General features: G+C 37.6%; 1 protein-coding gene across 1 annotated transcript in view; it reads left to right on the top strand.

Annotated features, from left to right (window-relative positions):
* Positions 1-25,879, top strand: part of MDFIC2 (MyoD family inhibitor domain containing 2) — a 114,967-nt gene extending 89,088 nt beyond the window's left edge. The window contains exons 4-5 of the mRNA XM_058288495.2: positions 14,611-14,832; positions 23,182-25,879. Coding sequence (XP_058144478.1) covers positions 14,611-14,832; positions 23,182-23,441 — 482 coding nt within the window. The 3' untranslated portion in view covers positions 23,442-25,879. The remainder of the gene's footprint in view (positions 1-14,610; positions 14,833-23,181) is intronic.
* Positions 25,880-27,098: the final 1,219 nt, after the last annotated feature.

The raw sequence follows: 27,098 nt of genomic DNA, 5'->3' as shown, positions 1-27,098 counted from the left end.
GAATTCCAAGCAGAAAGAATGGCACTTGAAAAGGGCATACACAGAATTGGAAGATGAAAATGGGGGGTGTTGTCGAAAGGGAATTGCAGATCAAATGCAATGGCGGTATGAAAACATTTTGAGTTGAAAGCTCTGTGCCACTATATTATTTATTACTGTGCTTACCGCCTCCCTTGTTCTGACCCCTTTGGTGTCCCATAGGGTTCTAAGATTGGTTCCTCATCGAACATTAGCTCCAGGGCCTTTTCCAAAGTGCCTTAATTTTCTCTTCCTCCTTCCTATCCAAAAAGATTTTAGAGAATCATTAAAACTTAAAGACATACAATACTTGACTTCATCCTCATACTTTAAATTTCCCAAGAAGAAATTATCAATGTATGCACATTGACTGCTCTAGCCACTAGTATTTTCATGTCTTTTTTCCCAACCTATAGCATCACATTAGTAATTTGCAGCACTTATTTTAGAGTCCAATTTTTCAAGTTGGAATTTTGAAAATGAGTATGTCTTCAATGAAGAAATATATTTTTCTTGGTTTACATGAAGAGTTTTTGCATTGAAATTCTCATTAAGAAAATCTGAAAAATTCAGACAATTTAGAAAATTTGGAAAGTTCATGCTCATAAAGAAAATTTGGAAAATTCAGAGCACTTTGGGGGATGGAAGTCTTTACAGAGACTTTTACTTAGGTATAATTTCCAGCTTACTGCCATAATGAAGAATAAAAATTAATAAGGAAAAGCTTTCTTTTATCCATTACACCCAGATATAATCCTATAAGAAGAGCAAAATCCTCCAGGTGGTTTCTGATTTCCTGACTGTGTTGATTCCAATCAGGTTTAGTGTTGTATGATGAAATTCACCTTAATATTTTTATGGTAAATCCAACTTGTGCTGACTGATAGTTTCTCAGGATAATTTGTCATTCTTTTCTTGCCACAGCTTCTCAAAACTTGGAGTTCCTAATTGTGTTTTTGCTCTCAGCTAAAATATGACTTCAATTAATTTTTTCCATGGGAAACACATATGGCTCAACCAATTGGGCTCCCATCTACCTTATAGGAGGTCCAGGGTTTGATGCCCAGGGCCTTTTAGTGAGGGCAAGCTGGTCCATGCAGTGAACTGGCCCACGTGGAGTGCTGGCCCATGCAGGAATGTGGCTCCGTGTAGGAGTGCTGCCCTGAGTGGGAATGCCGCCTCATGAGGGAAAGCTACCCTGCACAGAAGTGCTGGCTGACGCAGAGAGCTGACACAGCAAGATGATGCAACAAGAGACACAGAGGAGAGAAAATAAAAAGACGCAGTGGAACAGAGGAGCTGAGGTGGTACAAGAGAGTAATCACCTCTCTCCCACTCTGAAACGTCCCAAGATTAGTTCCCAGAGCCACCTAATGAGAATACAAGCAGACAAAGAAGAACACACAGCAAATGGACACAGAGAGCAGAAAACAGGGGGACCTGTGGGGGGGAGGGGAAGGAAAAGGGAGAGAAATAAATAAAACAAAACTTCAAAAAGTAAAAAATAATTTTTTTTCCAGAAAGTTGTTTTTTTAGGGATAGTGTATTTTCTTCTATCATATTTTGACAAGAATGCCTTATTGTACTTTCAAATATGAAGGACAAATTGATTGCAAATAAAATTGTTGGGGCATAATTTTATTCTCTCAAAAATTTAAAAGTGTTCCATCACTATTTTCTGGCACTTAGTTTTATGCAAGAAAAATTGGGGGCCAATCTCAGGGCAGTACTTACATGATCCAGTTTCATATGCCTGGATGCTTAATTCTTTTTTCTATCATTCAAATTATTTTCCAGGACTGTGGGTCTCTTTTACTAATTTTTAGGCAGTAAAGCACATGCTTAAATATTGTTTCTATTTGGGACATTTTTTTCAGGTTGGTCTTTCAATATAGTTTGTATTTAAATTGTTCTGTTTTCTTCTTTAGGATAATGTCAATCTCTTAGGTAAAATCTATGTGCTCTGACCTTTTATCTACCTTCAGTTTTGTTTTTTTTTTTTTAGCTTTTTTTTCTTTCTTTCTTTCTTTATTTTTTTTAAAGTTACATTAAAAAAATATGAGGTCCTCATATAGCCCCCACCCCCCTCACCCCACTCCTCCCATAACAACAACCTCCTCCATCATCATGGGACATTCACTGCACTTGGTGAACACATCTCTGAGAGCTGCTACACCACATGGTCAATAGTCCACATTACAGTTTACACTCTTCCCCGGTCCACCCAGTGGGCCATGGGAGGACATACAATGTCCAGTAACTGTCCCTGCAGTACCACCCTGGACAACTTCAAGTCCTGAAAATGCCCTCACATCACATCTCTTCTGCCCACTTCTCACCCTCAGCAGCTACCATGGCCACTTTCTCCATCTCAATGCTACACTTACTTCCATTACTAATAATATTAGTTCCAGAATAGTGTATCAGTAAGTCCACTCTAATCCATACTCTATTCCTCCATCCTGTGGACCCTGGGATGGTTATGTCCGCTCGACATCTGGATCGAGAGGGGGCTTAGATTCCACTTGCATGATGGAGGCAATTCTCCTGCTTGCAGTTGGAGGCACTCTTGGCTCCCTCATGTGGTGGTTGACCTTCTTCACCTCCCTGTTAGCTGGCTAGGGTAAGTCCAATAAACCAGAGGTCTATCTTCAGTTTTATCATCATAACATTAATTATTTTGTCCTTTTCTTTTTAGCTGTGGGAGAATTTTTTATATTTGTACTTTACATTACTAGTTTTCTTTTCTGCAGTGCCAGTTCTGTGTTTTACTGCCCGTAATGAAGATTTTAATTCTATAATTAAAATTTCAGCTTCCTCAGAATCTTATTTCACACGTCTCTTTTGATCTATCCTGTTATCTTTTTCTCTCAATTTGTTTGCTCCTTAAGATATTTTTTTTCAAAGTTCACTTCTTCCAGCAACCTAAGAAACTTGAACAAATTTTTTTAGAAATTTCTTCTGTTTACTGTAACAAATCATTTCTGGATTGGTTAGTATAGCAAAGAACTATTGCTCTCTGGTCACATCAAAAAGCAATACCTGCTCAAAAATCATAACAGCTCAATTTTCTAGTTGACATTAAATCTAGATTTCTGAAGTAGGGGTATGGGTAAAACAAAAGTTGTTCACTTTTCTTTTAGTAAAGCTAGCATGATTGCCATCCTAACTGAATTCTTCAGTTAAGTTCTAATGGCTTGATATTTACTATAAATTTTTCCTAGGACTAGCAAACCCAATTTTTGTGGATATGAATTTTTATAGGTGTTTTAGAAGGAAGCTAGGATCAAGTGTGTCAAGAACTGCCTGCAGACAATATCTCAAACTTATCTACCATGGCTATTTGGCTTTCAGTAATAACTTTTAAGAAACTGTCATTGTTAATAAATGGGAAATGAACATTCTTTTTTAAAGATGACTTTTTAAAAATAATAGCCCGAACACTTCATAAAATTGTCCTATTACTTTTAAGACCTTAAATTTTAACCTAACTTTGTGGTAGCTTGTTTTAACACTCTAAAATATATTCAGAATAGTTTACCTCAACAAGCATGAATGCTGAATATTTTATGCTTGGACAAAGAGCAAGCTGTAGGTCTTTCGCCAAGCACAGTCAATGCACTTGAGTATGGGTTACCAAAAATTCTGGAGAAAATTTTTTCTATTTATTGTTATAGCTTAAATCCTTGTGCCTCTTGTAGGCTTTAAGTGACATAAATATGCATTTCCATCTGCACATCCTTGTCAGGAATAGTTCTACTGGGAGGTGTTATGCCACCCAAGTACTTCCAGAATAGAGTCTGTTAATCCTGTTACCACTATAGAAACTCATAGGAAAAGTGTACTTGGGCCACTATTGCAGCTGCTGAGGCTGTAAATAATCCAGCAACCACACCCTGGATACCAAAAGGAAGCATAAGAAAATTGAGTTTCCTTCAGGCAGAGAGGAGTTGACTCAGGGATTGAGGGACTTGACCTCAGTCTATTATTTAAATCGGCAGCCTCCAAACTTATTATTGTAAAGCTCATTAGTAAAAACAGAGAAAAATAGCAAGCCTTCCTAATAATTGTTTGTTTGTTTATTAAATGGATACATAAAACATATAGAATGGATAGATTATTAACTTTCATGTACATTACAAAATACACAAAAAAGTTTTTTTAGATTAGGGTTTTAAAAAATAAATATGATGAGAGGTCTCTAACCCCATTGCATATACTTCTACATCCCCCCAAGCATTCATGCAGTACTTAAGAGACCACTGGGATAAACATTCCACCAGGTGGGCCACCAGTAAAATAGAACTTATATTCTCAGTTAGGTCGTTTGATAGAGTACACGATAAACTGGGCACACACAGTACACAAAAGGAGTTATGGGGAAGCGGACTTGGCCCAGTGGTTAGGGCGTCCGTCTACCACATGGGAGGTCCGTGGTTCAAACCCCAGGCCTCCTTGACCCGTGTGGAGCTGGCCCACGTGCAGTGCTGATGCGCACAAGGAGTGCTGTGCCACGCAGGGGTGTCCCTGCGTAGGGGAGCCCCACGCATAAGGAGTGCACCCCGGAAGGAGAGCCGCCTAGCGCAAAAGAAAGTTCAGCCTGCCCAGGAATGGCGCTGCACACACGGAGAGCTGACACAACAAGATGATGCAACAAAAAGAAACACAGATTCCTGTGCCACTGACAACAGAAGGAGACAAAGAAGAACACACAGCAAATAGAGAACAGACAACTCGGGCGGGGGGAGAGAAATAAAATAAATCAATCTTTTAAAAAAAAAAGGAGTTATGAATCAACATGTGGTTTGCTCCTCTACTCCTTCCTTCTCACTACTCTTGCCCTTCCACCCAGGGTGGCTTCACTTCTATGTAGATTTTATCCCTGTCCTATATTCATATAGGCATATCACAGATCAAGACTAACCAATCAAGACCTATGATGCCTATAGGGAGCCTCCGAACTCCATCAGCTGATATGTCACTGCAGAGCCCTCTTGACTCCAAGAACAAGCTAAACAAACCAAATCCAAGTGTCAATCACCTAGCAAATATTTTTCAACAAAAATTTACTGCCTGATACAAACAGAATGAGTCTTTTAACTGCCCAAAGCCATACTAGGGAAGAAACCTTAGAATTACTGTCGAATATAGTTATGAAATAAAAATTCCCCACAAAGGCAATATGGAAGTATGAAAAACCTTCTCCCTGTTTTGGTAATGATGGACTGTTTTTATAGGCAAAGACCATTAGAAACTTGAATCAAAGTGTCTTTCAAATTGTTAAAGATAAATTATTTTAATGGTAAAACCCAGAATTGGTCAGAGAACAGTGGGCAAACTATTCCCAAACATTATTGGTGTGAGTATAAATTGATAAAAATCCTTCTGGAAGGCTTAAGAAATTAAAAGCCTTAGAAATTAGCCCTTGATTCAATAAGTCCTTTGCTATTAATTTAATCTACATAAACAGATATATGCAAAGATTTGTGGGAAATGTTAATAGCAAGAGTAATTGTGATAGCAAAAATTGGAAACAATCTACATTTTTAATAAATGTTAAATGTTTAAATGCTGTGCATCTCTCATTCCCATTGAGTATCTACTATCTGCCAGGCACGCCTCTACACATAACAATTAATTACAGGCAAAATTCCTGCTTTTCTATAAGTTATATATTAGTCAAAGGTAGGAGGGACATATATACCATAATCAAATAAACACATGAATAAATAAGGTAATTTGAGAGTTTTGATCAGTACTACGAAGGCAATGAAATAGAATGATGTGATAGAAGTGGCTGGTGGTGAGAGTTATGGGACTAACTTAGATAAGGGCTTTTCAACCTGAGTACTATTGACATTTGAGGCCAGATTATTTTGGGGGAAGAGAGGAGATCCTGGGGATTGTAGGATGATCAGCAGCATCTCTGGCCTCTGCCTTCTAGATGCCAGTAGCACCCACCCCAAAAGCAACCACAAATAATGTCTCCAGCCATTGCCAAATGTCCCTGAGGGGGGAAAATCACCCCTAGTTGATAACTACTGCTTTAGAATTAGTGCAAAGGAAGGCCTCTCAGAGGAGGTGACATATGAGCTGAGCCCTGAATATACTTTCTAAGAATCTTCAGTATGTTGGGAAACACTCATGACACAATGATAATATATTTAATACAGTATAGCCAATAAATTCCCAATATTTTTTTGTTTTTAAATCTCTATCTAAACAGATGGTATGACACAATGGCTAGGAGTGTGGACTCCAGAGCCAAGCTGCCTTAGGTAAGTCACTTACTAGTCATGTGACCTTGGACAAGCTACTTAAAATCTCTGTGCTCCAGTGTCCTCATCTGAAAAATCAGGCTAACAGTACTTACTGCTTAGGGTTGCTGAGAGTTTTAATTGAGTTAATATAAACAAAGTTCTTACAGGGGTGAGTGATAAATCTGTGAAGCATTTTGTAAGTGCCAGATCTTTTCACTGTCTTTTTATGAAACAAATACATGTCAATAATAGCACAGTTATAGGGGATTTTATTTTCTTTGTAACTTTTAACATTCTTGCAGTTTTGCAGATACAAACGCAAATGTTACTTTCAAATTCAAATAAAAACCATTACATATTTTAGCACGAAAGAGAGAAATTTGTAGACTTTCTCCAGGATTAACTGCTATGCCAAGAGTCAGGGAAGAAGACCAATGAAAGATGTGCTCAGAAAACCTGTTCTAGGAAAAATGAGTAGATTTTCAATAGAAAACCAAAACATTCCACATTCAACCAAGTCTCCCATTTCACCAGCTGAAATTTATAAGTTATCTACCACTTGCTCTCTGCTAGACACTGTGCTAAGTACTAGGATACCTGAGATGGATGGGGCATTCATTTCCTCAAGGAGCTCACAACAGAAGGGGGAAGAAAAATGCATGCACTATTAACCACAATACAGTGAAATGAAATAAGGGCTATAATGAAGATAATCAATTTAGGACTCTGGGCGGGGGGGTGGGGGGGTGGCGGCCCTTGATTTTGATTGAGAGGGGGAAGACTTAGGAAGCTTCAAAGACGAGATGGCACTCGTAATGGGCCTTGAGGAGTGAGTTTGGAAAATGTAATCATTAGCACTCAAATAGAAGTTCTATATTTGAGCATACATTCTATATAGAACTTCTATATAGAAGTTCTATATTTGAACATTGATTATAATGTACCTCATAATCAAATACCATCCAGATTAACCTGAAGAGTTGAAAGTCAGAAGGGACAAAGGAGTTATACTTCAGAAAAGTATCTCAAACTCATATCATAGTGCCTGGATTCATAAAGTAGTTTGTGACTGCAAAGTTTGACTGCCATCGGAATTTAGAAGACATAAGTTCAAGTACTCACTCTGCCCCTTACCAGCTGGGTAATCTTGGGCAAACCACTAATATCTCTGACCCTCCATCCACTTTCTCATCCATATAATAGTGATAATAATACTTAACTTCGCAGAAATGTTGTGAGCCTCAAATGAGATAATGCAAGGAAGAGACTTTAAGTGACATTAAAATGACTGGAATGAGTAAATTGCAATGGTTTTAACATAATAGAGAATACTTTGAATAATTATAGTTTAATTTTTTAACATTTATATTTAAACACTGACAGTAAAAAATATCAACTGTGTATATAATACCATTTATGCATGAGTTTTAAAGCCTTTTTAGTTTCATTTATTTTTTTCAGAGCCCTAAACCTATCACCAATCCAAGTGACATCAAGCTATAAAAACTGCTAACTAATTTTGTTTTGGGGCCAGGATAGGATAATTTTTATTTCTTGAGACACTTTGCACAAACATTAAACTGAAGGTAACTGCATAAAAATGAAATGGAGACACATAATTACAAACTGTTTTCATATCTGAAGAACATTTGGCACTCTTCTTGGAGTGAATTGTCCCTTGCTACAAGCTTATAATCCAGCTATAAAAGTATATCACATGGACTATGTCTGTCTACAGGTGCAAAGTATAGTGGCAAGCAGAAACTGAGGTAATTTTCCAGAATAGTTAGGATGAAAGGCTCACGTCAGCCCCACAATATTGAAATTGTTTTGCAGGTGTCAAGGAAGTTTAGGAATGGATGATATTCAATCTTCTCCACTCAGCTTTGTCTTTCTCTTTAATCCTTTCAACCTTGAACACTCACTGCTATTATTTCTTGAGAAATAATATTCTTCCACTTTTTCTCCCTTTAAGAAAATTTTTACTAAGGCTGATTGAAAAGGATTAAAACGTCCTCTTGTCATAGACCTTGATAAACATTTCATCTAAGGTGGTTTTTTTTTTCTGAGTCAGAGTTTTCATTGAAGTACTGCAGAAGACAAATCAAAACAATGATATATAAAACTGCTGCTATAACTTGAATGACTTTAAAGGACATTTTCCAACCAGAGATGACATTTGAAAATTTAAAAACTATCCAATATATTTATCTCATTTATTCCCCCCCAAAACTTAATGAATCCAAGATATTTTTTTGTCCAACTTAAGTAAATGGGTACAGTAATTAAGTACTCCATGAATTATTTATCCTCACTTAGTTCAAAATCTTGAGAATATTTTAGGAAGTCTTTAACCCTCAGATTAAGAAAGTTATTCACTCGGCTTCTGAAATGGTTTGGAGCTATGGTCCCCAGAAAAAAAAAAGTTCTTAAACTTAATCCATTCCTGTAGGTGTAAACCCATTGTAAGAAAGACCTTCTGATGCAGTTACTTCAGCTAAGGTGTGATCCAACTCTATTAGGATGGGTCATAAACCGATTATTGGAGTCTTTATAAGCAGAAGGACATTCAGACAGTTAGAAAGCCAGAAGGAACAGCCAGAAGCTTAAAGTCAACGGAACCCAGAAGAGAAAAGAGAAACCAGGAGAGGCTGCTATGTGCACTGCCATGTGACAGAAAAGTCAAGCACCAAGGATTGCTGGCAGCCAGCCCAAGAATGCCAGTCTTTGGGAAGAAAGTATCGTCTTAATGATGCCTTGATTTGGACTTCTCCTAGACTAAAACTGTGAGGCAATAAATTCCTGTTGTTTAAGCCAATTCACTGCATGATATTTGTTAGCAATGAGGAAACAACTGCCAAAACAGAAAACGTGGTTTTCTTGAAAACACAGTTTTGCGTATCAATCACCTTTTATCATACTTTTGTCAGTACTGAGGTATTCTTATCTTCCTAATTTTGACTTGTCTTCAGCCATAATATCTGATCTAAAATTTTATTTATTATAATAACAGTGATAGATCTAGAAAATGTGATCCTGACCATGTATAATAATTTTCCCTATTTTTGATTATGCTGAATGCTTTAACATATTTTTGATATTGTGTTGTTACCTACCAAGCTGTGGAGAATAGAGTCCATATATTCTAAAAATAAAAAGATCATTTCTAGGCATTTTGTGTGAACTTCAGAAACTTTGCCTACAAAGGAAAGAATTCTTTAGCTCTCTACAATGTCACTTTAACTACTTTTACTTATCATAATAATTTATTAATGGTTTGGTAACTTACACCTTGAAATGTCACTGATCTACCTTGATCTGATTTCAACCACGGATAATTACAGTACTAAATTCTAAGCCATATTAGAGTTCAAATCCAAGGGAAAATATATTTCACCATTATAGCTTAAAAATGTTCTATATGTTTGAAATATACACTTACTTTAAATGTTTTCCTCTAGAATTAAACGAAAATCACCCTGCCTTAACAGCTTATCTAAAAATTTTCATAAGTTTCTGCATTTTACCACTCATGAGAAAAACTTAGCAACAAACTACTTGTTTCAAAAGGCAATCTGGTAATAGAATGGATAGGTTCACTGAAAACAAGAGAAAAGGAAAATATTCTGGTAATAAATAGCCAACATGTATTTTCTGTATGTATGCAAAGTGTATGTGTTTTGTTTTGCACTTTTTTTAGTTTGTTTTTTTTTAGGGGGGTAATCCAGTCAAAAGAATATTGTTCAAACATCATTTTGATTATAGTATATAAGATGGCTTTGAGAAAAATGTCACCATAGTTGAGACCGATGACCACTGAAACAGTCCAGATTTGAGGGCACAGAAGATTAAACCAGTGTGGTAGCAATGGGAACAAAAAACAGGGCTGGGCCTGGGAGAATAAATAGGAATTGGTAAATGATTGGATAGAGGGATAGGGCAAGCAAAAGATTATTTTTAAACCTAGGGAATTAGAAAAATGATAATATAATGAAAAGAAACTGAATTGTGAATTCTCTAAGGATATCTAAAGTTACACCATTTGGGGAAAAGAATGAGGAGCCTGGTCGAAAGAGACATAATAATTGGAAGAAATTGGATGGTAACCTGGTAACCCAAATAAAACATGCAGTTACAAGTGCAAGACTGCAATTTGTGACAACTGTGAGCCCCCTGAGGACCAAGGCTATTTCTTATTCCTATTTGAATTCCCCAGGACTTAGCACAGGGCCAGGCACACAGTTTATGCTCAGTAAATGTTGATGCTCTGCTGGTTGACTGTCCAACTGCATGGAGATTTAGGGACAGTTCCCTAGTTGAGAGAACACAACTAAATTTTGAATATGGGTAAATACTATCTTCAAGGACAGAGCCAATAAATATATTGGAGTTGGAGGATAAAAAGAAGCCAGTGATACAGAGAGGGTAGTTCAGTCAGAGAATTAGACAAACAAATGGGAGAGAAAGAGGAAAATAAAAGGAAAGATAAAACAAACAGAAAACTAGTGAATCAAAACAGAACCAAACAAACCAGGGAATAAAAATGCTAGCTTTTCATAATTTGAGTGAATATATATATTCACTCATAAATTCAAATAGAGAATACATGAATGCAAAAATTATAAAGCCCATTCAGTGAGCAAAAATGAAAATCATTAATATGTTCCCTGAATAACTTAAAGTAAATAAAGTAATAGTTCCCATCACATTGATTCATCTATTGCATGTGGGTACTCAATAAATGTTAATTGAATTAAATTAATAACATTTGCTCAGCGGTAGTAAAAAATTAATTAACTGTCTGTCTTTTCTGTTACTTAAGTTTATGCCCATTGGTTCTTACAATTACTTCTATTCCAAACATGAATTTTCTATTTCACTGACTTTCAAGATACACTTTATTTTTTTTCTAAGAAATATAGTTGGGCTTCTAATTTTTGTCCTAATTTTGGTTTATTTTTCCTGTTGAAAAAATTTTCTCTAAGTTAATGTCAAGAACTATCTATAACATCCCAAATATAGTTTCACAAGTTCCTTATTTAAATCCAAAATAGCTTTGTCTGCATAAGATGTGATACCTTTTTTTATGTGTTTCTCCTTTTAGCTTATGCTACTTTATAATACTTTGAGTACAATGTCAAAGAACCCCACAAAGAAAAAAATCTGGGGAAATTATTGTTAGCATTCCATCTATAAAAGATGGAACATGTCAGTAGCATTCACCCAAAGATTGTGACTCACTTCACATGTCAGAATTCTGGGTTGAACAGACTGGGTTCTGAAATGTGTGTATGTCAGATGATGTGCTAATGAGCAACAAGATAGTTCGCACTGGGGAAGAGAAAAAAATAAAAATATAAACAGAGATATAGAATTAAAATAACTTTATGAATGGCAGTTTAACTTCACCATAAAACTCTCTCAGTACAAGAGAGTGTGCTCCAAATGGTTGCTTAATGTAGCATACCACTTACATTCAAAATGCTATACTTAAAATTGTCTCAAAATTAAAAAGAGAATCATATACCACTTGGCTGTATACCGTATTCTCCGCATGTTCTTACATTCCAGTAACCTCTATCCAACTTTTTTTTTGTTACTGAATTATTTTGTGCAAAAGCAATTTGAATTACATGCAGCCTGACTACGTGTGATAATTTGAACTGATTGTTAATTAATTCTGTAAGCAAATAGCTGCTGCAATCTCTACACTCATCAAGGTTTCGTTATCTATCAGCTCTTTCTGAGCTGCTCTTTAATTTATGGTATAAAGCAGCTATAACTGAGCAGGCAGGATTTCCTGAGTGTGCAAGAAAGTAAGCTTGCTTTACAAAGACTTCTCCAAGAAAGGCACATTTGGAAAGTTAAATTATTTGCAAGGCTTGATTTTGGGTATATGACACACCATAGGATTTAGGCTGAAGAGGGTTTTGCTGATATACAGTTATCAGCAACTAGGAGGCAGAAATAAACTAGGAATAAATCCAAGAAAATGTTGTATGATGTCAAAGAGACAAAGGATAAGAGCAAAGCTTTTAGAATCCACCAAACCTGGATTTAAATTCCATCCTGTTCTTCACTAACTAGGTGGCCTTGGGCAACTTAACCTACATAAAACTCTTCAAATCCTGGTTACCCTCATTCATCTGTTAACTGGCAATATCAGTTCAGACATTTCCCATCCATTCAAGGAAGCTAACAAAATTTACCACTTAAGGGAAGCGGACTTGGCCCAGTGGTTAGGGCATCCGTCTACCGTTCACGGTTCAAACCCTGGGCCTCCTTGACCTGTGCGGAGCTGGCCCACGCACAGTGCTGATGCGCAAAGGAGTGCCGTGCCATGCAGGGGTGTCCCCCATGTAGGGGAGCCCCATGCGCAAGGAGTGCCCCCCATAAGGAGAGCCGCCCAGCACAAAAGAAAGTGAAGCCTGCCCAGGAATGGCACCGCACACACAGAGAGCTGACACAACAAGATGACGCAAAAAAAAGAAACAAAGATTCCCATGCCACTGACAACAAGGGAAGCGGACAAAGAAGATGCAGTAAACAGACACAGAGAATAGACAACTGGGGTGGGGGGGAGGGGAGAAAAATAAAATAATTTTTAAAAAAATTTACCACTTAAGAGTTGTTAGAAAAGGAGAAAAAGAAAGAGTTGTTGGGATGTTTCAGTTAAATAAGGTATATAAATGTTAACATAGAACTTGAAGTAAAACGTATGCAATTCTGTGTGTGTATCTAAAGCAGTAGTTTTCTACCTTGGTGATTTTTGCCCCACAGAGATTCGGCAATGACTAAAAACATTTTTGATCCACACAACTGCAGGATCTGGGGGTACTAATAGCCTCTAGTGAATAGAGGCCAGAGATACTGTTAAATCTCATAGAAAGCACTGGGTAGCTATCAATAAAGCTAATAATGCCATGAATAATTTGAATTATTCAAGTAGAGATTTTCATCTGCCCTAACCTAAGAAGCGACTCTTAAAAGGACAAAGATGATGGATTTGGCAAAGAATATATTTCTTGCATTGAGCTGCGTAGGCACAGTAAAATCAAACCACGTTTTCTATTTTATTCTTTATTTCAGCCACTCTTATATCATTATTGAATCAACCAGGCATTAAGTAAGCAGTGGGAATGCAATTCTCCAGAATGTATCTTCACCCAATAGTGTCACCATATCACCAGATCTGTTGCTTGTTTGGATCTAAAGATATCCCTGGAAATCAGTGTGGCTGCATATGAGAATATCTTTTTCTCTTGACTTGTTTCTCAATCTTAGGACTCTGATTAATTACTTATAAATTATCTACCCCACTCCCTAATCTGATTCTTTCCCTAACATGATTTCATGGGACGCATCTTATTAATACACTCATCAGTAGTATAACTTAAGCACGTATTTCTTTGTTCATTTGTTTGATGCTCCTAAAGGGTAGCGACCATGCCTCTGTTAGTCTTATCGTACCCCAGTGCCCGGCCTGGTGTTTCTCACATAAAGGACCTTTAATTATTATGGGGCATGACTGAATGAACACATGAACTCCGAGATATATGAGGTGCTTGGGCCTTCTCAGCCCTCTCCATGCCTCTCCAGACCAGAGTCTCAATCAAGGACTTTCTCAGAAGGTTCCTGTGCACCTCTAACAAATGTGTCAGGTGGTCACATGGAAGTAGTGTGTTCCTGAATGGCATACCCTAAGGCCAGAGAGGTCTTCACATGAATAGATTCCAAGGCAGAGAAAGAGGTAGAAACTTAGGGCCGTTGAGGGCAGAAGTAGGACCAAGCTTACAGACTATTCATCATGTTCTACTTTTTCATACAGAAGAGGAAACTAATCTATGGAAACAAAGAAATAAAGTAACTTGAATGAGGTCAGGTAAATTATTCAGCAGTACTGCCCAACATGTTAATCCCTTTTACTCTTTCTCAGATCCACAGTATACTATAACAGGAGTCTGACAACATCCTAAGAGATTTTGTTGAGTCCAGTGAACAAATTCCTTGATTTTCCCACCCATCACCAAAAACAAACAAATAAACAAACAAAAACACAAAGAAAACCACACTAGAAATAATTGTTACAGGTAAATATAAGTGAAATTTGTAACATGTTATATAAATTTTACAATTGTTGCACTCTTTTGATCTTATTTATATTTTCATTCAAAATTATGCTGCTCAATAATGTTTCATTCTTTTTAATAAGACTTAATTCTTTTAAAAGTCTGGAATGTAAAATTTTCTGCAAATGTCCATTCTTAGAACAGATCATTAGGCCATGTAAACTATAGTGGGTTTGTGTATGTATGTTTTCTTTTTTGTCTAGATACGCAACTTACAAATGAAAAGCATGCAGATGAGAAACCCATTAATGCTATCATTATAAATTCAGTATCCGAATTCAGTATCACAGATGGACCAGCCAAGGAAACCCCCAATGAGAAGAAACTGTCAGAATCCAGCACATCACTGTCCTCCCTTGAAGAATGCCAAACGAAATTTTCCTACCTCCAAACCGATACTTCAGTTCATCAGAGAGACACCGATGGTATGTTTCTCAAAATTCAACCCATCTCTAAATAAAGCTCCCCAACCCCCAGCCTATGTAAAATCATCACATATGCTGTTGGGGAAAAAAAAGTCTTTATGAATATTAAACAGGAAGACTGATTTGAAACCCTGGTGAATGACACATGTCAAGGTCACTTTGCAATGATGGGTTACTTGGCAGATTGTTTGCTCTCAAAGCTGGGAATGGAGGCAAAATGTTTTAAATAGCTGGGGCAGGATGTGATCATTCTTGCTGTGGGGCTACGAAGTAAAAAAAGAAAAAAGGGCAAACTTCTTTTCCTTCTCAGATCTAGGAGTCTTCAGCCTGTAATTCTAGGCAGAGTAGAAGAAGGCAGAGTGGAAAGGTACAGAAATGTTGGAAACATTAACATAGACTATAGATATCTACATGAACAACCTATGAAAATGGGTTGGTTTCTCTAGGAAATATCACTTCCTAAGCATTCTGATCAGTGCAAACCTAAACCAAACCATCCCTGTATATAACAAAAAAGGCACGTTTCCATTTGCAAAGCCAGTTTCAAACTGATTTGGTACTAAATTGTCAGTCTAGTCAATTTCAAAGTCACGGACTCCTCACCAGGACATATGGAATTGTATTCAGGCTAACTTTGCAGTGACCTTTACAGGAGACATAAACCATCTGAGAATTTTGCAGTGTTCGGTATCCACATTTACACTTAAAGCAAGTCTGGAGTTTTTCAGAGGAAAATGTAACAGGGTAGAGTTTCTGGTTTGTATTTAAGTTCGTTTTTACTCTTTAAAAATAAGAAAACAGTAATTTTAAAGTAAACTTCTGGAATCACATAGGTTTAACCCCTGTCCTAGCTCTGCTGCTAAGTAACTGTATAAACCTTGACAATTTATTTATTATTTCTGAATCTCAGTCTCTACATTATAAAATGGGGCTAGTAACACGCCATGGGGTATTTTGAGATATAAGCGAAATAACTTGTGTAAAGCACCTAGCACATAACTCAGCACATTAGGTGCACAATTTGAGCTCTGGGAACACAGGGGTAGAGAAGATTTCTAGCACACATTCCCTATGGGGTGTCTTGTGCAAATGTTGTCATGTATGCTTTAGACCAGAAGCCACACACATGGTTGCCTACAGTTGCCAGTAGATAAAGTGACTAATGAAGTAAGCTGGGAGTTAACAATGGGATGTGGTAAGCTAAAGCCCATGTCTCATGTAAAGGTTACTGTCTCCATTCAGCTCCAGCTGACTGCTGCCAGAAGGAAACATAGGCCCAGAGTTGCCAGTTCTTCAGGTTTTCCGAGGACAGCCAGAGACCTGGAGTATTACGTGAAATATCCAGATTTTCAAGTATTGACAACTAGTTCCGCTTCTTTTCTGAAGCCTCAGACACTGCAAACCACACACATCTTTGGGTCAACTGCGGCCCATAAACTGCCAGGTTACAGCTTCAAAATGAGGATGATGCCCAAGTTTCTGGATCTGGTAAAGGCTGAAGTCAAACAAGGAAACAAATAACAGGAGAGTTCTGTACAGGAGCACTTTGATGCTAGAGCATTTTATCAGATTGTATCAGGGATGTATGAATTTTGCCTGTGGTATCAGGCTAATAATCCCAGAACTAGGGGCTGCCATTGTACGTCTCTACAGAGTAAACCACAGTGCCCCTCCAGAACTACTCTGATCTGTCCTGTCAAGGGTCCTGGGAGAATGGAAAGGGCCAACCCAGCTAGCATGATCCTTGAACCCCTGTGTTCTCAGTTAAGGGCTAAATTCCTACTCACTTAAAATGGCAACTAATACTCATGCAGAGAAATAACAGATTATTCTTTGTTCAAAAGAGCAAAAGACATTCACTAGGATTATTGAAGTGGGCTGTTTTTCTTAATGCCTAGGCTAATAGCCAGTACAACTAGGGAAATTCAGGTATTAAACTGACAACAGAGGTAACAGTCCATTTGCCCTTTCCCCCATTGTGAGAAATGTCCCCATTGAAGTAAGAGCTTTTGAAGAATCTGGATGAAAGAGATAGTAAAAAACCAAGACTAATTCTCACAAAAGGTGGTAAGAAACTCTCATTTTCTAAGCATCACATCAAGGAAATCAAGAGTTAAGTCAGACTCATTTTATTTTAGAGAATTTTTGATAGTAATTAATTTAAGAATGCAGAAATTGAGAGCTGGGGTCATTGTTCGTACTGAGATAAATACAGAAATATCTTTCAGGAACAGCAGGGAAAACAGAAGGGAAAAGAGAAGATTGCCTCCACTTTTATGTAGTTTGTGGTTAATTTATTTTCAAATGTATAAATGAGTGCATAGGAATGGATGCTTAATTGCTAATATCTATTATTTATATACATTGCCCCACTTAAAACAGGACGGAAAATCCGCACACATGCAGATTTTGTAAAATGTGTTATATCCATTAGCACAGTTCATGGTGTGTGCTCTGATGGGAATTTAAAAGGATCTTTACTGCACATCACAAACTATGTGCTGCAACATTACTTTATTATTGAATTGTGGTTCATCATGTGTGGTCCCTTTCCCAAATGAAATGGAGAAGTCCAAAGAACTATCTGTGTCCCTGATTATATTTCTACATTCTTCTGATGGCAAAGCATCCCAGGGGATAATAAATTCAGGGATACAGATAATATGAGAAAACAGTCTTCTTAAAAATAAAATCCTGAGAATATACCTAATTGATGTATGATTTTGAATTTGAGACGTCTCATCCAGGTGGAAGAGGAAAATCATAAATATAAGATACCTGAAAAGAATAGTCTTAATTACACCATGGCCTGCTGAATAAAATGATTACATTTTCTACACTGTAAATTTCATACAATTAAATTCAGTGGTGTCACCTTATAAAATGTTTCAATTTTATAATTATTTCAGTTCATTTGCTCAGAAAAAAAACATAAGCCCAAATTTACTAAGTATCACCCAAATCCAGTCATTCTAGTTCTAAAGAACTGACTTGAATGTTAGTTGTGCTTGTCTGAACTTAAATAGATCTTGACATATTTAAGTAGTTATTAAAATTGATAACATCAGGAATGATACCCCATCTAGAGAAAAGCATTCAGTGACACTTTATTCCCTTTTTACATTACAGAAATTGTTTTAAATGAACTTAATGTGGGGGGGGGGGCGGGAGGGATAGAAACAAATTTTTATACTTTTTTAACAAAAACTTTCAGTAAGCAGTTGGAGCCATTGTGTCATGAATCTGACTATTATGCTGAATTCTCTGTGATAGCATACTGAATGTTAGAATACTAAGATAAGTTTCATTTTGCCATTTTTCTTTTCTTACTTTATTCTGGAGAGAAGGGGTATGTTTTTTTTTACTCTGGCCTCACTTCTAGAAGAGCCATATTCTTGCTGCTTCCAATGATCCCACGGTAGCATACGGCATACTTTTGGATTTGAGGAATGGTATAGGAACTAATGGTGGCAGATAAGACTGCCTCTTGTCCCTGCCTACTCCTAATTTCGAGCATGGTGGCAAGATGTAAAGCTAGAAAAGCAAACTCAGGAAGTACAGGACCCTGGAGCTAAAAGCAGGTACATTTGTAGAACCTCAGGGCACTCTTACTTTTTCCACTCTAACTCCAGGATCCTTGCTAACGAGGTAGGTTCTTCTTATTAATTAGCCAATGCCCAGGTGTACACTTAGCACCTCTGGAAGCTGCATGAATCCTTCAATGTCACTAGGGTACCATCTAACACCTTACAGCCTCCGTGCCCTAAAGGCAGCCTAGGGGTGTAAAAAGGAAGCAATCCCAAGAGGGGTGTCACTGGCTTCTTGCTCATAGCCAAACACCACAAGTGGCTGTATGATTCGTAGATTTCTGATCCACCACAATTCCTTAATCCAGGTTTAAGAAGGTAAGAAGAAGGAAAGCCAAGTGGGTACACTGACAGCAACAACTATAGCTTATGCCTGGGGGTTCAGCAGAGGGAATTTAATGCACAGGGAACTTGTTACAAAGGTATCAGATGAGCTGAAAGGCCAAATAAGGGAACAGTGATGCAACTCAGAAATCAGCCACAACAGGAAGGCCCACCAGGTCACTAGGAGGGCAACCTGCTGAGCCAGAGAGGGCTGTTCAGAGTTGAAGCCAAGGAGAAGACACAGCAGTGCCTGGGACACCACCTGAAGTACAGAGGGGAGGAGAAATACCCTGGACCTTCCCTTCCTCTATCTCCTGTTACCCTCTCCTAGTGGCTAGATAAAGCCAGAAGCCATTTAAGGGAGACCAGAGAAAGTACTTTGTCAGCCTTGGGACTACACAGTAGAACAGGGTAAGGGCAGAGAACGGAGGGGAGAGCACGCCATCAGAGCATACGGCATTCTGGGCCATGCTTAAAGGTGGCAAATAAAGCAGGAGAATATAGGGGCAGGTGGAAGGGAGACAGTCTTGGTTCACATTACAACCCCACCACTTCCTGGCTGGGTTTCCTTGGGTATCTCTCTTCAGTTCTCTGGGCCACAACCTTCTCATTTCTAAAGCAGTAATAACAGTACTCACCTTAGGGTTCTTTTAAAGTCTATGTGAGATGCATATGAAGTGCAGAGGACTGCATATTTGCTTTATATGAGACAGCTGGAACATATACCAATGGGATCGAGAGGATATAGACTTTGAGCCAAAAATACAGAATTGAATCACTGACCCACCACCTTATAACTGGGAGGACTGGGGAGGATTTGGGAGAGACAGTGACAATCTTTGAACCTTAATCCTTTTATCTAAAAAATGAGGATCGTGGTATTTATCTCTTAGAACTGTTCATTTATTTCTTCATCTAACAAGAGACATGGCTCCTAACTCATGTAGCTTAGATTTCTAGTTGGGGGGAGGGGTTGTTATCAAACAATTAGTTTAATGGCATCCTGTGGTCACTGCTATGAAAAAAAAAAACAACCACCAGGGTACTTGCTATGAGATTTTCAGCAAGGGCGTGATTTAAAGGGAAGGTTTTTAAGCTAAAGACCTAAAGGTTGAGTAGGAATTAGGTAAAGGAGACTGATTGGAGTTAGGCAAAAATGGGGGAAGGGTGTGATGCAGGCACAGCATGTGCAGAGGCCGCGAGCTAAGTGCATCTGAGGCTCTGACATTTAGCCAGTGTGGTTGGAGTCCAGTGAATAAGGAGGAGAGTAGGTCACGGAGTCTGAGAAAACAGGCAGAAGCCTGATCATCCAAGAGCTTGTGGGCTATGGGAAGGAATTGGGACTTTATTCTAAGAAGAGAATGAGTTATTCCAACTTATGATTAAGAATCTTAGGTGCTGATGAGCCTGTGGTGGGCTCATGTGGAAGCAAGTGTCCTAGAGAAGAGGCTATTGCTGTAGCCCTGATAAGTGCTGACAGAGACTAGATAAGGTGGTGGCACTGGAGATGGCTAGAGGTTTATGGATTTCACTTACATATCTGAGATAGGATAGGCAGGACTTGGGGATGAATTTTATTGGCGAGGGTACAATGAGGAAAAGGAAAAGGAGAAGCGTGATTCCCAGGTTTCTGGCTAAATTCATCTGAGTGGAGCTATTCACGGGAGAAAGAACAGGTTTGGGGAATAGGGAAAAGAGGGAGATCGATAATGCAATTTCAACTTTGATTAAGTGTAAGATGTTTTCAAGATGTTGCAGAAGAGTTGGGAAGTAGGCAGTTGGATCTATGGCAATCTCTCTTAGATGGGATGACTCTAAGCATCGTGTTTATTAAATATTAAAGCCCATGAAATGGTACAGGCAAAAGAAAATATACTCATTCAGACGTAGAAGTCCAAATCTCTTTTCAAACACTTTAAAGTTTTCCCCTGAGCTGCTTATGTTACTTTTGTGCAAACAAAAATGGGCCATATGCAAAAGAGTTTGCCTGCTCATGTACAATTATTTAATGTGCCTTTTAGGAAAGTGTGGAACACATTTGAAAGTTTGGAAAAAATCTGTTTTCAATTCATTAATGTTGCTGTGTTTTGTTGGGCAAGAGGCTCTGCCTTTTATAACCAAATAAAAAGGACTGAGTTAGAAACAGGAAAAAAATGGGCTCTATTCTCAAGTGAAAAATAGAGAAGTAGAAGGAAAAAATGTAAATTTGGCCAAAGGATTAGGCCCAAACTTTTTTTATTCTTTTATTTTTTTTGTAAATAAAATCTACAGAGTGCCTCAGAAGCTGAGACCTCCAAAGTTTGCCAGCTTAAAACTTTGCAAGAGCAACTGAACCAAAAAGTTTACATGCCCTCAAGAAATTATAATGGCTTTTTACAAACAGGTTCTTCATACTTTGATAGGAAACACCAGCTCGTATCCTTTCAACTCATCCTACATCCTACCCTACTTACCTCCAAATCAAACTTTCAACCCTGCATTTATAAAGGACAGGATCCAGTGGGAACATTTTTATATGGTCATAAGCCTGAGTAAGTCTCTTGAGCCTCCAGCCTGAGGGATCATGGATTAGCTGTTTTAAATATTTTCCACTAGGAATCTCTTCTGGGCCAGCAGCTGCTATAGGAACAGTCTGGGCAGGGGCAAACCTGATGAGGTTTTATTCACAGCATCTTTAACATCAATTCACCTCCTTCAGAAATGGAGAGGCAAAATAGAGTCTATGCAATGGACTAACATACTTCTAGATTTTTGTGGGTGGTTTTGTGGTGACTTATGAGATATGGCCAAGTTTGCCGTATGCTAGAAATGAAACCTGTGAACAAAAATCCACCAAGTCTGGCAAAGAGATGAGTATGTACACCATAGAGATATCAGGGAGCACGCTTTCTGAACTATAAATACTAATTGCCGCAGCACCTGCAACATTATATGACAAGTAAAGAAGTTATAAAAGTCATGGTGGAGTTGTTCTTTACCATCTTCTTAGCTAGAAAGCAAAGGAAAGAGAGAGGGAGGAAGATTTCTGTTTACCTCTATGGAGGAATCACTTTGAAGCTATAGAGTGTTTTTACAAAAAAAAAAAAAAAAAAAAAAATGAAAACAAGCTTCCTTTAAGATATTTTTTCCTATTGAGGGCAAATTTTCTCTTCTCTTAAACTTTAGCAAGCATATGAACAAGAAAAGAAAAAAAGATTTTTGAAAAATACAGTTAGAAGTAAATGAACAGGACTGTAAGACCACTTAGACAACAACATGAGACTCAGATGGCAAAATCTCTCTTGCATCCTTATGCAGTCATTGTTGCCTAAGACCAGCAAATCAAATTATTAACATTCTCATAGGGAGGGGGGGAAATTCTTATGAAAGTTAAGCTAATCAGATGATAGCCCATCTGGAGGAGGAAAGTTTTCTCCAATTCATGATAGAATGTTACTTTTAATCATCAACATTCTTTAGGATTCTGATTTTTATAAATTAGAGTATGGATTACATAACACCTACATTTTATAAAGCACTCGCATGATTTTGAGACTTTTTTAACTTGAAAAGAAAGGTTATATTTTAACAGGAGAACTGCTACATCTTCTAACTAATTCCCTTTATGGAAACAAAAATATAATAATCTATAACCTGTTGCAGCTGTTTGGCTAGAATTACCAATTACCTTCAATGCCTAAGAGATACTTTTCAGATTTTTACAAGTGTGCATACTAAATTTTAAACCAATATTCTTAAAAAGGATTGATAAGATTTATACTCTTTTAAGGCATATGATGACGCATTTCACTTTATATTTCACTTGAATATAAAATCAGGTCTTTACATATCTGGAGGGAAAGGAAGATGGGAATTAAAAATAAAACACAACAAAAAAAGCTGTGATCATTTTAAAAATCATTTATATTAGGTTTTGGAATGCGCTTTTTGCTCGCATTTGAATATGGGTGTGGCAGATTTATGGGAATCCAAGTCGAATAAATAACAAAGTCTTATGAAGAAAAGCAGGAAATTTGCACAATTTTTCCGTCCTCAACTCTGCTCCTGAAAGCTCCTCCTATGCCAGTAGTTGGGGGGGGGGCCCTGCTATTTTTCAGACAGTTGCAAGATTTCCAGATAGGTATCTAAGCTTCCCAGCACCTCTTTGCAGGCAAAGTAAATAAAAGAGTTTAGAAGAGACAGCACTTTAAATAACCAGATTATGTGGAATCAATAGAAAATGCTCAGGAAGTTAATAAAGCAATTACTTAAGGAGAGTGAGTGCTGGCATGGGGGCGGGGAGCTTGAGAGAATAAATGGTGTACATTCTTCCTAATGCGGATAAATAATTAAGAGTTGGCTATAAAGGTATCAAATATGCCACTGCACATGCCTGCCCTTCTTCAACTCCCTCACACTTCCCGCTATTAATTTTCTTTCTTTCTCCTTCTTCAAGCAGATGAGTGTGCCTCCCTTATTCTCACCTGTCTGTTTTGCCAGTTTTTGGACTGTCTCCTGATGCTCCCGGATACATGTGAAACAGTGTGCACCAATGTGTGCTGCCCCTCTCACAGGTATCACCACACCTCGGATGAAAACCCCTCTCGGAATGATTGCAACTGCAACTGCGACATGGACTGCAGCCTTTTTGAATCCTGCCAGGAGACCAGCGAGTGTCTGGAGCTGGCCATGGAGATTTCAGAAATCTGTTACCGCTAGCATTAAAGAAGTAATTGCACTCCGGCAGACCCTTCGGCCGCTGTGGGAGCCTTCATCCAACCAGACTGTGATTTCCATGTGCTGAAATGTAAGGACTGTACACATTTCTTGGATGCTATAGGCCATTTTATTCTGCACCTGCCTGGGAAAACTAGTATTGTCAACTAAGTGGTCTTGTTCCAAATCTCACAACCGCATGGCTCGCTGAAAAGTAAAATTCTTGATCACATATGATGAAAGAATCTTAAATACCTCTTAAATACCATAGGTACAAGATGTTTCTTGACTCTAAAATGGCATGCTAAACCACTTTGTGTAGTGCACTCATCAGCTTGCATCATGGATCCAACCTCATTCACAAATTCAGGACAAATTAGTACATTTCTTTTAGAATTGGCACACATTATCTTGTCTTGCTAATGGACTCATGCATAAACATTATGCATTGTTGGTTATTATTAATAATGTATTGTATAACATCATTTTGTAATTAAAAATTTATTTACACAATCTCTTTAAATTCACTTATATGTACAGTTTAGGTAGGAGAGGGAATTAAATGAATTAGAAACCATGTTCTTGTAATTACAACAGATGTCTCTAAAACATCTCCAGTGAATTTGAATATGGTGTATTTCAAGAGAGGACTGTAAATTCTAGACCATATTATTAAATGTCTATGACTATGTCATAACAGGTTATGCTTATTCTTAATTTGTTACAGAAAGGCTCTTCTTTATTCTAATGAACATAAATGGGAATTATATGCAAGTTTCAAGAAAATGACCTCAGATAATCATTTCTTCATTTTCCTCATTTCTGTTTGTCAGGTACAATAAGCAACAGGATATTAAAACAGAATCAGGTCATTTTACCAATCCATCCTTTCTATAAGCACCCAAAAGAATTACACATGCAAGTATATATTCAGCCCAGAGTTTTCAAATATAATATGTGCTGCAGAAATCACACATTATTTTTTTTCTCTGATAAAGTAATAATTAAATTGAGCACTTCAAACACACAAAAATTAAGATGTGATATAAACTGGAAAGTGATTTTCAACTCAAACAAATGAAAAGAAACAATTTTGAGGGAAAAGAACAGCTATGTTGGAGTTACTTTGGAATCTTTATTTTCTTTAGGCATGATTCTATAGTTGCTAGACAAATATATTGCTCATTAATTTGTGCTTATATATTCCCATGGAGATATCCCAATATATTCATTGAGCATAAAAAAACATAATTTATCAAAAACCAAAGAAGAGAAAAGTGAAATTGACAACTGAGGGAAATTTTTTTATATCTAGGCAAACACGAAAAACTCCAAAATATCTGTAATTTTGCCTGACTTAGGTAATTTCAGGCAAAAAGCAACCTTCATATCATTTCTGTAGTATAGTATATTTGTCTACTCTGTAAAAATTTCCCCCGAACACTCACTGAAAACAAATATTCTTATTTGTCTATGAAGTTACTCCCAAACCATAGAGCATGAGTCTCCACGCACCACCCCCCCCATTCAAACACTTTAATCTCTCTCTTTTTCTGAAGTTCAAAGAGACAACTTTGTACTGTATGCACAGAATATGCAGTTCATTAGGGGAAAAAATTAGACTCTAGAGCAGCAGGAAGGGAACACAGGGCTGTTCTTATCTAATAGTCTCATTTTTCATAAGAGGACATGGAGGGCTCAAGAGGTGAAGTGACTTATCCAAGTTCACACAGTGAGTTTATGGCAGTGTCAGGAACTCTCTAACTCATGGTCTAGTTTTCTGACTGCAGTCTATTCCACAGTTCTCCACTTCTCAGTCCAGCTGGTTCAGCTGTCCCAACTGTTAAAATATTAAAATACTACCAAATAGGAGGCGCACGTAGCTCAGTGGTTGAGTTGCATGTAAAGGTTCCAGGTTCAATCCCCAGTAACTCCTTAAAAAAAATACTAGTAGACTGACTAATAAATAGTTGCCACCTTGAATTACCTTAGATCTCCTCCTATACCCCAGCCACCCTGTCTCCTCTCAGAGGGCCCACCCACCTCCACACCAATCTGCATCTGAAGGAGTATCACCTGGAGCTGCCTCAGTCCTATGGGTCCTGCAGTTATTGATCAGAACATGCCATATTGGTGTTATATTTTGGCCATTGTCCCCTGATACTCGGTAGTCTACACATTCTCCAATTATGCAAAGATCATGCATTTCAAATTTGAATAGAATGCTTGTCAATTAGGGACATAAAAGTTACCAGGTCTTATTTTATAATGTGGTCAGAATACTACAAGATCTTTCTGTGGCCTTGCTTACCATGGTTTGTTAACTTGTTTCCCAGTTTCAGAATTCACTCTGCCATAGCAGAAAGGGTCGGTTATACAAAGTATGAAATCTCTTTTCTTTATAACCAATAATAAAACATCATCCTTTTTGCAAACATGAATGGCTCTTTCAGTTGAATTCTTACACAATAAAGCATGCATAGCTGAGAAAATACAACTGCAAAGGTAAGACAGTTCAAAGAGGGATGTGGTTATTGATTAAATACAAACATCACAATCTGCTAAGGCTCAGATATTTTCTGCAATAATGTGGGCCTGTAAATATAAATAAAGATAATGCTGTTCTTTAACATGGTGCTGCTTGGGGAACAGAGCATTCCTATTTAACAAAACACACGAGAATAAAAAAAGATTTGGGAACATAACAATCTTTAAAGAAAATAGAGAACAGAGATTTTCTCACAGCAATATGACGAGATGTTACATTGTCTTTTCTTTGCTCAAGGGATTTTTATGAAACCATTGCTTCTCTAAAAGCCTATAAAATATGGACAGCAGCTAAGAAATGAAGTTACATTTAACTTGCTAATGAAAATTTCCTACTACATATGCTGAAAGGCTAACAAAATCAATTATCAATGCTGGACAATAAAAGTTAGTAGAGCAAAAGTTGCTTCAGCTTTTTTATGAGGAACTTAGAAAACATATTAAGATGGAAACTGTAGAAATCATCATGTAGGGGCATACCAGCATTTTTTTCAAGAATAAATGTGTAGGTGGAAAATGTTTGAAGGACAGAATTCATTGGCTGATGCTTCTAAGTTTCTCCCTTAACAAAATGGAGTAAAAGACAACAAACACTTAAATGAGGTACACTGGCTACAAAAAATTGCCCATTGAATACTAAGTTCCCCTAGACTACACAAACTGATGATCTCAAATATATATGAATACTTGATTTAATAGTTTGTTGGATATTCTTTGAAGGAGAAATCTGAATGAAAACCCAAAAAGTTGCCATTTAGCACCCCATTTGTGCTGTGTAGAAGGGCTGAGTGAACAGAGCTGAATATTTTCCTATTGATTTTGACCATTCCAGGACTAGAATTTTATTACCAGGCTCCTCAAACAGAGGTCTAGCCAGCCAGCTCCTAATATTACAGGAAAGGAGCCCAGGAGGTGGGGAGAGGGTGAGGAATGGACACAGGGGCAGGACTAGCATTATTATTTGGATGAAAGCATCATCCACATGGTCTACCATCTTGATATGCTTCACTGTCCTGCTTTTGCCACTATCTCTTTTTTTTTTTTTTTTAAGACTTATTTTTTATTTATTTCTCTCCTCCCCCCTCCCCGGTTGTCTGCCCTCTGTGTCCATTT

Source organism: Dasypus novemcinctus, chromosome 26 (genome assembly GCF_030445035.2).
Source record: "Dasypus novemcinctus isolate mDasNov1 chromosome 26, mDasNov1.1.hap2, whole genome shotgun sequence".
NCBI classification, from domain to species: Eukaryota; Metazoa; Chordata; class Mammalia; order Cingulata; family Dasypodidae; genus Dasypus; species Dasypus novemcinctus.
The sequence above is the reverse complement of the archived record's forward strand: the minus strand, read 5'-3'. Positions and strand labels throughout refer to the sequence as shown.